A 13,001-nucleotide genomic window follows, 5' to 3' on the forward strand; every position below is an offset into this window, starting at 1 on the left:
GTGCTCTCTGTGTTTATTGCATTGTGTATCACTCAAAACATGATGTTACAAATATTTACTTTACTTTGTATATTATGGAGGTGTCAAACCCATTCCCAACACAATAGATCAAGTTTCATTTGTCTTGGTAACATTTCTGCTGAACCATATATGGTCTGAAATTTCACAGTACATTATGACACATGGTACAAGGACAAGGACCTTACATGCAGTGCAAAGGGATGATGCAGGACATACAGTACATCAGACAGTACACATACCACATTAAATGTTGCAGTGGCATTATCATACATTATGTACAAATCTACTTATTGCTCATTCATGTATCACTTACTGGGATAAGCACACTTTTATATCAGTTTGTTCGTGGTGTTTTCATAACATGGAAAAGCCATAGCATTTCTAGTACCATGACGTTTGTAGAAAGGGACGGGGTCAGAGGTTGACCAAAGAGGCGGACAATAACTGGATTGGCAATTGAGTGACCCAATCAACTTCCAACAAATTTTGAGCTTGACGACGAAGAAATCTTTTTTTCGTCCAATAGAAGACGACCCTTAGGGAGGGGCTTAGCTTGGCCAATAGGAGAGCTTCATACTGCAGCGGATCATCCTTTGTGGTTTTCTGGTGGGCGCCATTTTAATGATACCACAGCGCGAGCGGAGGAGACAGTGTAACGGCCGATTTAATATTTCACTAGATATTTTCATAATTTGTCTAAATCTACGTTTGGTCTGAGCCTGCTGACTTTTGACGGAGGCCAGTTCTTTTGAGTACCTCTGGAAATGGCCACGGGAGCAAATGCAACCCCTTTGGGGAAGCTGCACCCCAGTATTGGCGCTAAACGAGGATTTGACTCCGGGCCTGGTGCAGGGAACGGGCTGATGCCAACGCCGGGGCCGCCCGTATCTTTTCCGACGCTACAGGGTTTCCAACCCCCGATGCCAAACGTCTCTTTTCCGCAGTTTACTGCACCAGCAGGTTTTCCTACGCAGACTCAACAGCCAGCTGCAGTGGTCGGGATGCCCAAAACAGGTAACCCAGACGCCCGCTGGCTACAAAGATAGTCTCACTGTATGAGCTAACGTAGCAACAGTAGCTAGACAGCTAACGTGGACTAATAACGTGGATTAAAGGCCCAACATCAGGCTCTGGCCCTGCACGAAATGGAGACGTCCAAGCTAGCAGCTGAATGTTAGTTTACAAGCTAACCTTATTCCACGTTAAGGTTACTATCCTGGTTCACTGTTAGCATTTACACTTTAACGGTTAGTTAAATTATTGCATTGTGATTTTTGTGGAGGTCGGAATGTTAAATTAACGTCGATGCATTAGCCAAGGTTAGCTCCGCAGTGTGCTGTTGTGTTATTGAGAGAATGTCACGCCAAACTACAATTCAATGGGGTCTGCGTTATCTGCTAATATAGCTAACTTTATATGACTCCGTGCCGTTTCTGATTTGTTAGGATCCACTCTTAATTTCTAATGCATATGACTCAACCAGCAGCACTTACTTCGCTATTTAGTTTACATGTGCCGAATTGAAGACAGCGTCATAATGATTCAGAGAAGCCATGTTCAGAAAATCCTTATTTTTGAAACAAGGTCACGTAATGATGTTCTCTCTGTACAGCAGAGGACGGCATGTAGTGGGGCTATAGTCAAGCTACTTCAGCATGTTCCGTAATTTCTTTGGCAGATTTCGGTCAGAAGAAATCGAGGAAGAGGAGTCGCTGGAGCAGCGAGACGCCTGACCAGAAGACGGTCATACCCGGCATGCCCACTGTCATTCCCCCTGGACTGACCCGGGATCAAGAGAGAGCCTATATAGGTAAATTGACTTACAGTGTACCCGATGAACCAAGATTGTAATGTTAAACATAAACGTAGATTTGTTTTATAGAGATGTCTTTTAATCGGATCTGTGTGTGAGGTTCAGGTTTCTCTACAGTGTGTGTACACATAGGTTATGTTTGCTGGATTCCCAACAGTTAGAGCTCCGTTCAAGTGTACAAAACATCAGAGGTTCACACTCCAAATTAAAGTATACAAGCTCACCAACACATTTCCATTTTACTAGATAGCATTTCGTTTCTGAAGCTGGTCACTGCTTGATGAGTTAGCTCCAACTGTTGAAATTCAGCAATCAATTCTAGTGAGCAACAAATGCAACATGTTGATGTGAAGTGTTAATGAAGGCAATTTCTCCCTAATGGAGGTAAAGTGGTTCTGCTGTGGCGAGTGTTTTTGTGGTCTTAGGGTTTGCATACCATTGGGCACCCATTAGCAAGAGGAGATGCGGTTAGGGATTAGACACCACTGCTTGCTGATAATTGTCCTGAGCTGCAGGTCACTCACTGTCTTGCCTGTTTCCCTATACATCATCAGTATTGTTCCCTTGCATGGAGGGGTTACTCATACTGTCCTTCTAACATGCTAAATTATGCTTCTGTTTATATTGGTATCAAGTGTGACTGTGAGCAATGCTGCTTCAACGGCAAAAGAAATCCATCTAACATACACATTTGAATTATTCATCACTTGGTAAATCCTTTACAGTGTTGTGGACCTTAATTTCAAATTGCGGCAAAGTGGGAAAACGCATGATTATTGTTTAGCCTTGCCTTTTTAGGTTGGGTTTAAAAAAAAAACGAATGAAACGGGTGCTTGTAACCTGAAATGCCTTTCAGCAGCAGTGTAGCACCAACATACTGCCTTCATAGGCCCTTAATAGGGTGTTTTGAAGCAGACAAATCTTTTGTCAATAACTGAAGTTGTTATTGATGTTGTTCACTCATTGTTAATGGTTGGTCTTCCTTGGTATGTAAACATTCATTTGTGCCTACCTTCCGTTGTCACACTTATCTTTTCCTTTGCTCATTCAGTAGAACCCCTAAAACAATTCAAGGGAAGCGCTTTAATATGAAATCGCTGTGAACCACAATTCACAGGGGCTGTATTCATCTCAATGAATCCAGAGTAATCATTTCAGTGACCAGTGAATCTCTGTTGGGTGTGTGTGGGAATCAGGGGGTGGCAGGGTTGTCATTATAAATTTCATAATGTGCATGAGATGAGTGATTTCTTTTTTCATTCCCTTCTGAATGTAAGAGTTGCTTCAGTGTAACTGCAGCCCCTCAGCTTTAGATCTACGGAGTGCAAACAGTGACTGCGATCACCTGTTTTGTTATTTAACCATGAAAACTAATAGAGCTATTAGTGATGTAGACCCGGCGTGTCCTTCAAATGCCAAAGCCACATGGTACCATATGCTGCAGTTTGTAGGCAGTAGATGAAGCCATGTCTTTTTGGAAGAATATACTTCAGCTCAGGTTTGCAATATTAATGGACTGGCAGGCATTTTTAGGAACCCTGGTCTAGTCATCCACTGACATGTTGCCATATGTTTCATCATGTCTGAAGTTGATTAGTCTTATGTAATTGAGTTAATCAGGAGCCATTGTCCCATTGAAATTTAAGACTTGTTATTACCTCTAGAACGTGTTATTCATATTGGTTAATTTGTTCCTCTGATTTCCCCAGAAAGGAGTAAGGACTTTCATGTTCTAGAGTTATTCTTTGATAATGAGGTGTTCATTTTATCTCCCCCTGTTTTAATTTAACAGACTCATCATTTGCTGTAATATGTCTTTGCTTCAGTAATGAATGAGACAGTGCTCTAATGTGAAGGGCGCTGTCTCTCTGATGTTGTTGTGGTAACCACATTTCTCTCCATCCTTGTTTTTCTTTCCTAACCTGAATTCTTCCAGTCCAACTGCAGATCGAAGACCTGACTCGTAAACTGCGTACAGGAGACCTGGGAATCCCTGTTAACCCTGAGGACAGGTCGGAAAAAGATTAAACCCACGAACAGTAACACTTTCTCTACCTTCTTGACGTTTTTTTTGAAGACAAATGTTGATTCTCATTATATTAGTGGTTGTTAGCCTAAATCTCAGATGGTGTATTAGAATTAGCTGGCACTTTTATTACTTAGCTAGCTATCTCCTACTGGAAGGACAGTATTATCTAGAACATTTTGGCCAAGGTTTTTTTGCACATAGACAAAGCCTAGTGCTAGACTAAATGATATACATTGATAAATGTTCAGCCCTTGGACTGTTCAAGCCATCACTAGTAAATGTACTTGATAGTACATTAAATGTACTTGATAGTACATTTACCGGTACTGGTAGTTTGCTCAATTTTTATATTTTGTCAGCTTTCTTTGAATTGGCGTTGGTCTATTTTTACAAGTAGGACTATAGAAATAGCATTTTAACATTCCTGTTTGGTTTTTTTTGTGAAGTTAGGGTGGGGACGAAGGTATGTCTGACAGGTTTTCATAATTTGGCTATGATAACTACATTCATTAGGTATATAGACCAACTTAATTTTTGAAGTTGAGTTCAGGTGTATTAAAATAGAGACAATTTGGCAAGTGATTTGGAATTCTAGTGACGGAGCCAAATTGAAATTGTTCTAAAGACGTGCCCCTTTTCATTGGATTATTTTTCAATTTACTTGCCAACTTGACAGTTTACTAGAGTTATTGCCTCCAGTTTAGCTTCCTAGTCCTTATTCATCATGGTTATGTTTCACCTTCATTGCTCGTATTGGTATGTGTTCGATGTAGTGGTGTGTGAATGTATGAATGCACTATTATGCATAATTAATGTATGAAGATTTTTTCTCAACTCTGAAGCAGGTTTGGGTCAATACTTGTGACTCTACATAAATGATTATTTAATCTCCTTTTAGCTGTTGAGTTTTAGTAGTTCTAATAAATTGGCATTTTTGGAAAAGTCTTAAAATACTTTAAAAAGTCCCATCACTGGATGTTACTTTGTCTAACTATTTCAGTTACTGGATATTTTAGTGACTTTGCATTTTAGATTGTAATAACAGAAAATTTTTTGCCAGTGATGATTGCACTAATTACAACATGCCTACGATTAATAGGTTTTACCTGAGACATGACAAATTAATAACCAGTTGGATGTTCTCCATGGTCATTTATGGTTTTCCCATAATGTGGCTTCCAACATTTCCACCCGGGGGGGGGGGTTTTCCAGTTTTCCATGTGGACTGTTGAGCTCTGGAAGAAAACTGCCAGAATCCTGTGTGTTCTGGAAAAGCAATGGCCAGCTTATAACATAGTCTCCATAAGGATCTATTCCCGCAGGAAATGCCGTTGCTCTCAAGAGTGTGTGAGATTTATCTTTGTTAGCTAGAGTCCCTGTCGTCTGTATATGGTATAGAGTTTCTCATCATAATCTTAATCAGACATTTCCACAGCGACATAAAAGTTGACTCCAGGACTCTTATAAATCACTCCCCACTCTAACATGAAACAAACAACCGGGGGTGTTTCAGGTTGTCACCGTTGGAAGTTTCAAGCATAAAATGAAAGACCTCTATTTTTTTTTCCTACTCTTCCTCTCTGAATTACCGTCAAATGGACACAAATGTGGCTCTCTGATGGGAGAGCTTAGGAAAAGGTGGACATCTAATCTTAATTCCTTTTCTCTAACCCAAATTACCCCACGTCAACCTAACCCTTTTTCAAGCACAGAGCCTCCTTAACGCAGCTACACAGGTTTTCAGCACCCATGGGGAGGTACGGACCTCTTCCGCCACGTCAACACCAGGCAACTCTCAAAGCCAGCCTTTCTGTTTAGGATTGCGAATTTTGCTTTGTTTTCTTTTTTCCTTCAACTTTCCTTTCTAGTAGGCCAACAATCCTGTATGCAGGTTTAGTTATGGCCACTTATTTTTTCTTTGTGGTGGATGCCCCTCTAGTGCATTGGGTTTATGACCACTATACAGCTTTGGTTGCCCCCCGTTTTTTTTTACCTGAAATTGTGTGATAAATGGGACTCTTTGGCCTATTAAATATCAGTGCAGAGTTCCTACATAATTTCCATTTTCTTTGAGTTTACTGCTCTAGCATTGACCATGTGTCATATAGCCAGCCTGTCTGAGAGATTTGTTTCTCTCCATAGTTCCAAATTCAGAGTAACCATTTTTTCCCCTGAATAAATGAGCCATGTTTCTCTGTGAGACATGTTATTGCTATTGATCCAAATGTCCTACTGAAGATTGCCAACTCTTAAAGGCTTAGATAGCTATAGGGAACCTGTGTGATTGTCACTGGCGTAGTTCCACTTCTCGAACGATATTGACGGTGGCTTTCTTGTCTTTTTCTTCTGCCACCGTTTTCAGGTCTCCCTCTCCAGAGCCCATATACAACAGCGAGGGCAAGAGGCTGAACACTCGGGAGTATCGTACGCGAAAGAAGTTGGAGGAGGAACGTCACTCCCTCATCACAGAGATGGTGGGACTCAACCCTGAGTTCAAACCACCTGCAGACTACAAGTATGATCTATTTTTTTCCCCTTTAACCATCAAATGTTGTACGATTGGCTTTAGACGGATACATGGTGTGCATGTGCTTCCCCATTTGAGTTTAAGGATCAAGGTATAATATTAAATCGGCAAGGTGATTTCCTCCCTGACCTGTTCATCCAATCGCCCAATCCTACTTGTAACGTTATGTCTTGCTCTACTGCTGCTTGTAGTTCAGAATCTTTTGATTTATTTCTTGTGCTTGTCTCCTGCAGGCCCCCGGCCACCCGAGTGAATGACAAAGTTATGATCCCGCAGGACGAATACCCCGAGATCAACTTTGTTGGCTTGCTGATTGGGCCACGGTAAGTTGGACTAAATCTTACTCATATGGTGTACCGTTTGTTCCTCACAATGAAATTGAGGAATGGACTATGCATCAGCCCAGGTCCGTCCATCTTGCACAATATTTCAGACGCCAATATTCCATATTGACATAATTTCGGGGAATTATGCACGTCAGATTTACACTGATTGACCTAAGGGAGTGCTACAACGTTTTTTTTCTTTACTGTTTCACCAGTGGTAACACCCTGAAGAACATTGAGAAGGAGTGCTGCGCCAAGATCATGATCCGTGGTAAAGGCTCTGTGAAAGAGGGGAAGGTTGGCCGTAAGGATGGACAGATGCTGCCGGGGGAGGACGAGCCTCTGCACGCCCTGGTCACTGCCAACACAATGGAGAACGTCAAGAAAGCTGTGGAACAGGTTCGGGAACTGCAACCTTCCTATCATACATTCAACCTTTGTTCGGCTCTTTTCCATCAACAAGCCGACCTAGTTTGTTGCTTGCAGTATGGATACACAGCGAGTATCACTGTGTATCCACACTGCAAGCAACTTTGTTGCTGACCGGTTGTTGGTGTTGCGAGAGGCTCTGGTTGCATCTATGTAGTGGTCTGCAGCTACAAAGTTTTGATCAGCCAAATCATGTATTTTCCACTGCTTTGTTAATGCCTTTCATAACGTTAAATTGCTTTGAGTCAACATGGCTAGCTGACATGACATGTTGCTACAACTTGGAGCCGGGACAGGGGGTGACATGCAGCAAAGGGCATGGGCTGGATTCAAACCCATTCTGCTGAGATTAGGACTTGGCCTTAATGGTACGCGCTCTACCGGTTGAACCAGGGCGCCTGATAATTTTGATTTTTATCACCTCGGGGATTTGTTTCAGTGTTTTCTGTTTGAGTTGACACACTTCTGCAATTCCAATTCCAAAAAATTCCCACATATCCCACTTGTAATCTAGCCTGTAGTATTTGGGAGCTGATCCGCTTCCCAAGTACTTGTATTGAAATCGGCTAAGAAGCTTCCTGTTATCGATACTGAAACGGAGGAAAATGTCTTCTGACGTGAAAACGTTTTTTGTGAAGTTCATGGGCAGAGCAGTTATTGTTTAGAGGAGCCGTGGCTATTTAGGCTGAATGCTGTTTATTTAGCCTAACCTATGGCACTACTCTTTATCTGTTAACCTATTCTGGATATGGAGTTTTTGATCAGTGTGGAAGAGAGAAGATATATATCCTGTAGCCTATTTTTCTTCATAATTATTTTTTATTTTATTGAGGATTGTTTCATAATTTCAGTATTTGTATCAGTTCAGATACAAATACTGAAAGTGGTATCAGTTCGCTTCTACCACTCACTAGATTGCTAATGTTTATGTGAGCATTTTGTGCATGTATGCTCTATACCTTGCCATTGCAAGTAACATTTGATGTACATTATTATATACTGAGTGTGAGAAATGTGTATCCGTAGATCCGCAACATCCTGAAGCAAGGCATTGAGACACCTGAGGATCAGAACGACCTACGTAAGATGCAGCTGAGGGAGCTTGCCAGGCTCAACGGCACTCTGAGAGAGGACGACAACAGGTCAGTGGAACAAGTCTTTCTATGGTGGAGTTTCATGAGGAGTTGGATATCGTCAGTTCATGGGTCCTTTCGCTCAAATTTTTGAGACAGAATGTCTGGGTGCATTCATACCAAGCATGTTTGAGGTGGTTTATTAAAACTCTGGAGCGTTTCCTCCTTTAGTTTGATTAATTTGGCCAGGTGAGAACAATGACATTCAAATTCTGGTGGTACCAAATAACTGCAGCAAGACGCCTGAAAATGTGGTCCTCTTCCAAAAGAACTGTGCTACAACTTGTAAGGAAACAACCCCTAAACACAAGGGTTTATGAGTATATTGAGACATTTGATAGCCAGCTGTTCCTCATGTTCCTCAGAAGTCTACAATAGCAAAACAAAGCGAGGGCGAACAGCTGAGTATGAGCATCTGTCCAGACAGCGATTTCTTCATGTGTTCCTAATTGGTATGAACACCAGAGAAAGGAAATTACAGCCAAGAGCACAGACGAGTCCATCATGCTTAGCTAAAGTCCCTGAACAAATACTTGGTCCATATTGCTCGGGTTTTAGTGCAGGTATAGCTGTATTACATTTCTTTACAACTGCTTCAATCGCATCTAGACTCTGGCAGCAATTCACTGCGCTTGCTTCTATGGCTTCCACTACAATCACCAAAGACAGAAAATGCCCTTTTTTGTCTCTGTAGGATCCTTCGTCCTTGGCAGAACTCTGAGCCACGCAGCATCACCAACACCACCCTCTGTACCAAGTGTGGTGGAGCAGGCCACATCTCCTCTGATTGCAAGTACACCAGGTAATAACCATGAGTTGACCGAATCAAGTCACAAAATGTAAACTGAGTTTCTTCTGAGAGTCTAATCCAGATTGTGTAACAAATATAAGGATGCTAGGATGGTGTTAATTTCCAATACTTTTTTATCTTTGCTTTCCCTAGTTCGTTTGCTGCCCACAGAGCGAGTGGTGGCGAGCCTCCTCAGTCGGCCCAGGACAAGGCTCGTATGGACAAGGAGTATCTGTCCCTCATGGCCGAGCTGGGGGAGGCTCCGGTCCCCTCGTCTGGCGGAGGACACTCCAACAACCAGGGAGGAGGACCTCGGGGCTCAGGACCCAACAATAACCAGCCGCCGCCGGTCAGTAGTTGTCTCACATTATTCACTCTAGGGTTGAACAAGCCAGGGTTTGACCAGTACGGTTTTTGAATATTTTTAGATTGAAGCTGCTGATATTCAGTGTTTTTAAAGTTGTCCATTGTGATGCCAAAACTTCCAAGTATCCAGAATTTCATTCTTGTCAGTGTGGAAAAGCCTCCGAAACAGCATTTAGACCATTGGACACTAAAACTTTCCATTGAAGCCCAGGATAATAAACATATTCATGCATAGTTGTGTGGAATCCTATAAAAATGTCTCATTTATTCAGTTCAGGTTAAGGGCTTACCGCAGACAACCAGTGTAATATTGATCAGTTTTACAATGAAATGGCGAACATATAGTCACATCAGTATATTCCCAGAACAAATGGCAGATTTCCACCCTGGTACATCAAGTGATTCAACCATCCTTTAAGTCCTATTTCACACCACACATCTGACTGTTGCATCTCTGTGCAGCAGAACCGGCCTCCTTGGATGAACTCCGGCCCGTCTGAGAACAGGAACTTCCACAGCATGCACGGAGGGCCTGGTGGCCACGGGGGACCCCACAACTTCCCTCCCCCCATGCCCAACATGGGAGGCCCCCCGATGCCCCCCAACCCCAACGGCCTGCCTCCCCCCTGGATGCAGCCCCCACCTCCCCCCATGGGCCAGGGACCAGGACCTCACGGACACCCCATGGGTAAGGGCTGACAACCAGGATTTAGTTTTATTTTGTCCATTTATACCACGACTCAGAAATTTCTGGAAACAACTTCAGAAAAAAAAAAAAAATCTCTGTGGAAGTCAAGGAATATCAGGGAATTTTACAAATGGCTTATTTGACAGGAATGTAGCAGAATGTATTTTCCAACTTGTTTCACACATTCATTGTGTTAGCCTGAAAAACAAACCAGGAAGAAAGAATATGTTTAGCAAAGTTTGTATCAAAACTGTAACTTTACTATGGAAGTCAGTGAAGAAACTGGACAGTCAAGTTACTGAATGCACACTTTATAGCCGCTCTATATTTCTTTGTTAGTGTTTTGACCTCTGGCTAACGGCTTGGTTTCTCTGTAGGTCTGCTGCCTCCTCCCATGGGCATGATGCCACCACCTCCTCCCCCCCCTAACAACCAGCCACCCCCTCCCCCCTCTGGACCCCTGCCACCATGGCAACAGCAGGCCCCGCCTCCCCCTCCGACCAGCAGCATGGCAACCAGCGCACCGCTGCCATGGCAACAGAGTAAGAACACACAACACCTTTGTGAAAGGCTGCCCAGAAAATTAGGCACTGACAGTTTGTGACCCGCAAACCAAGCCGTGTTTCTTTCAGAGGAATATTTGAGAAGTTTCTTTATTGTTAATTGTTTAATCATGGAGTGGTCAAAATAAGTTTCTACAGTGCAATTCTGTTCTTTTTGACAGTGTCTAATAAAAGGAATTAAAGTTATTGTGGAAATGTAACTTGACACTACCTGGCTTTGATTTCAACAAACTCAACAAACTTCTGGAGTCATAATCTATTACAACTATTGCATTAACTATTACATGGACTATTGCCATACAGTGATGTGTGTGTATATAAATCTTTTTATGATAAGACAATAAATGCTCTAGCATTTTATAATAAATCATTGTTGTATCAGCAGTTCTTCTATGCATAGTTGTAATATGATATAAGCTATGTTTGCTAAAGTTTATGTATACTCAATAGAAGAGATGAAGGAAGCCAGAGAGCTGAGATCACATTACAGTAAACTGATCATTATTTAGGTCTATATGTCATGGTGGGACTGGACACAATGTGAACTTGTTGCTTAATGTAAAAAGTAAACTAACAGCTCCCCCTCTCCCTCCCCCCACAGATACCGCCACAACGTCCAGCCCGGGCACCGGCACCCTGCCCCCCTGGCAGCAGCCCCAGCAGCCCACGGCCTCTGGACCCCAGCCGCCCCCACCCATGGGCACCCCCTCCATGGTGCCCCCTCCCCCGGGAGTCCAGCCCCCGTTGCCCCCCGGCGCCCCGCCTCCCCCCCCTCCGCCGCCCCCTGGCTCCACCGGCATGATGTACGCCCCGCCGCCTCCGCCGCCGCCCATGGACCCCTCCAACTTTGTCACCATGATGGGGATGGGGGTACCGGGCATGCCCCCCTTCGGCATGCCCCCCGCCCCGCCTCCTCCGCCGCCCCAGAATTAACCCCTCTCCGCCCGCGCACCCTCCCTCTGTGTCCGCCGGCCACAGAAGAATCGTCCTCCCACACGTTTTTCCAACCTGCAGCACACTGTTCACCAGATATCAAACAGACTTATAATATTCTATACAGAGCATCTACTTCTGTTCACTGAAAAACAATTATAACCTGTGCTTTATTTTTTATTGGTCCTTGGCATTGTGAATCTCTGAAACAATGAAAGGGTGTGTCCGTTGAATTTGTAAATTTGTGTAACTTAATTTTTTTTCTCTTTTTAAAAGTTTGTATTAACACAAAGCTCCTTGTGTCCATACAAACCCTGTTGCTCTTGGGCAGGTATTTTGTGTTGTATCAGTTTTGCAGTGCTACCAATGTTTCTCTGTCATAATACTCGTACCAAATAATTTGCCGCAAGTTTGATTTTGCTGAACAGTATCATTTCATTCGATAAAACAGCCTAATATGTTATTTGGTTTAAATCTTTAACATTGAACTTCCATTGGATTTAATCTGTTAACTTGAGTTTAATTCTTAATTCGCATGATCCATGTTCAGATTCTTCAGCCCGTTCTCAAGTGACTCACGTCATGTTCCCTTTTGTTGGCTTTTGAGTTGAACAAGATGAATATTTTTGTAACAATAAGATGTGAAGTGTATCACTCAGTTCTGTCAGAAAACAGATTTTTGTAATACTGTCTCAGATTGTTTTCCAGAATTTTCCAGAGTTTAGATTTTTGGTTACTTATGCATCTTGGCTATGAAACTCGTTCAATTTAGTAATTCAGTTGGGTCCATAGTGAAAAGGGAATTTGGTGCCGCGTTGTGCTGGCTTCTGACCCCATGGACTACTTGAATACTGAGAGTCTGACTATATCCCTGTTCTCCTGCATCTCCCTCTGCTCTGACATGTAGCTGTGTGCAGTGTTTCTGTTGCTTCAGCAAGGATGAAAATCTTACTTTTGTCCCTTCAGTTAATGGAGAAGAAAAATGTTAGATGATATTGTATTTTTACTCTTTATTTCTGGAATCGGTCTGTCGGCCTTACTGTTGTGTTATTGGTTCTAGCCTGAATGAATAGCTGTTGAAATCTTGCTTGGTTACCATTAAACTCATCAAATTTCACCTTTTGTCTTTCTGTACAGATTTTCTCTTTTTATTCATGGGTGCTAGGCCATTAATTGAGTCAGACAAAATGTCTGCCAAGTGTCCCCTCTTTCTCGGCAAGGGCATGTATGCTGCCTCATTCACATGTTGCATAACAATTTGGGTTTTGCCAAGCGTGTCCTTTGCCTCACAAACGATATAGGAAGACAGCACTTTTAGAGAAACTTGTATGTCTTAAACACAATTGATAAGCAGGAGTTGATGTACAACTATCACATGGTATC

The 13,001-nt window shown here is 42.7% G+C and overlaps 1 protein-coding gene across 3 annotated transcripts; it reads left to right on the forward strand.

Moving 5' to 3' along the window:
- The first annotated feature begins 650 nt into the window (after nt 1-650).
- Nucleotides 651-12,735, forward strand: sf1 (splicing factor 1). Of its 3 annotated transcripts, none has more exons than XM_071926092.2 (12): nt 651-1,035; nt 1,700-1,831; nt 3,771-3,846; nt 6,226-6,378; nt 6,624-6,713; nt 6,932-7,115; nt 8,172-8,287; nt 8,973-9,080; nt 9,222-9,417; nt 9,897-10,122; nt 10,500-10,664; nt 11,287-12,735. In XM_071926092.2, the coding sequence occupies exons 1-12, from the start codon at nt 786-788 to the stop codon at nt 11,616-11,618; spliced, it is 2,028 nt and encodes a 675-aa protein (XP_071782193.1). In that variant the 5' UTR covers nt 651-785; the 3' UTR covers nt 11,619-12,735. The 3 variants fall into 3 exon arrangements, with proteins under 3 accessions (XP_071782193.1, XP_071782194.1, XP_078147875.1); XM_071926093.2 differs by having other exon boundaries at nt 9,900-10,122; XM_078291749.1 differs by lacking the exons at nt 651-1,035; nt 3,771-3,846 and having other exon boundaries at nt 1,714-1,831.
- Nucleotides 12,736-13,001: the final 266 nt, after the last annotated feature.

Source organism: Centroberyx gerrardi, chromosome 23, assembly GCF_048128805.1.
Source record: "Centroberyx gerrardi isolate f3 chromosome 23, fCenGer3.hap1.cur.20231027, whole genome shotgun sequence".
Lineage (NCBI taxonomy): Eukaryota > Metazoa > Chordata > Actinopteri > Beryciformes > Berycidae > Centroberyx > Centroberyx gerrardi.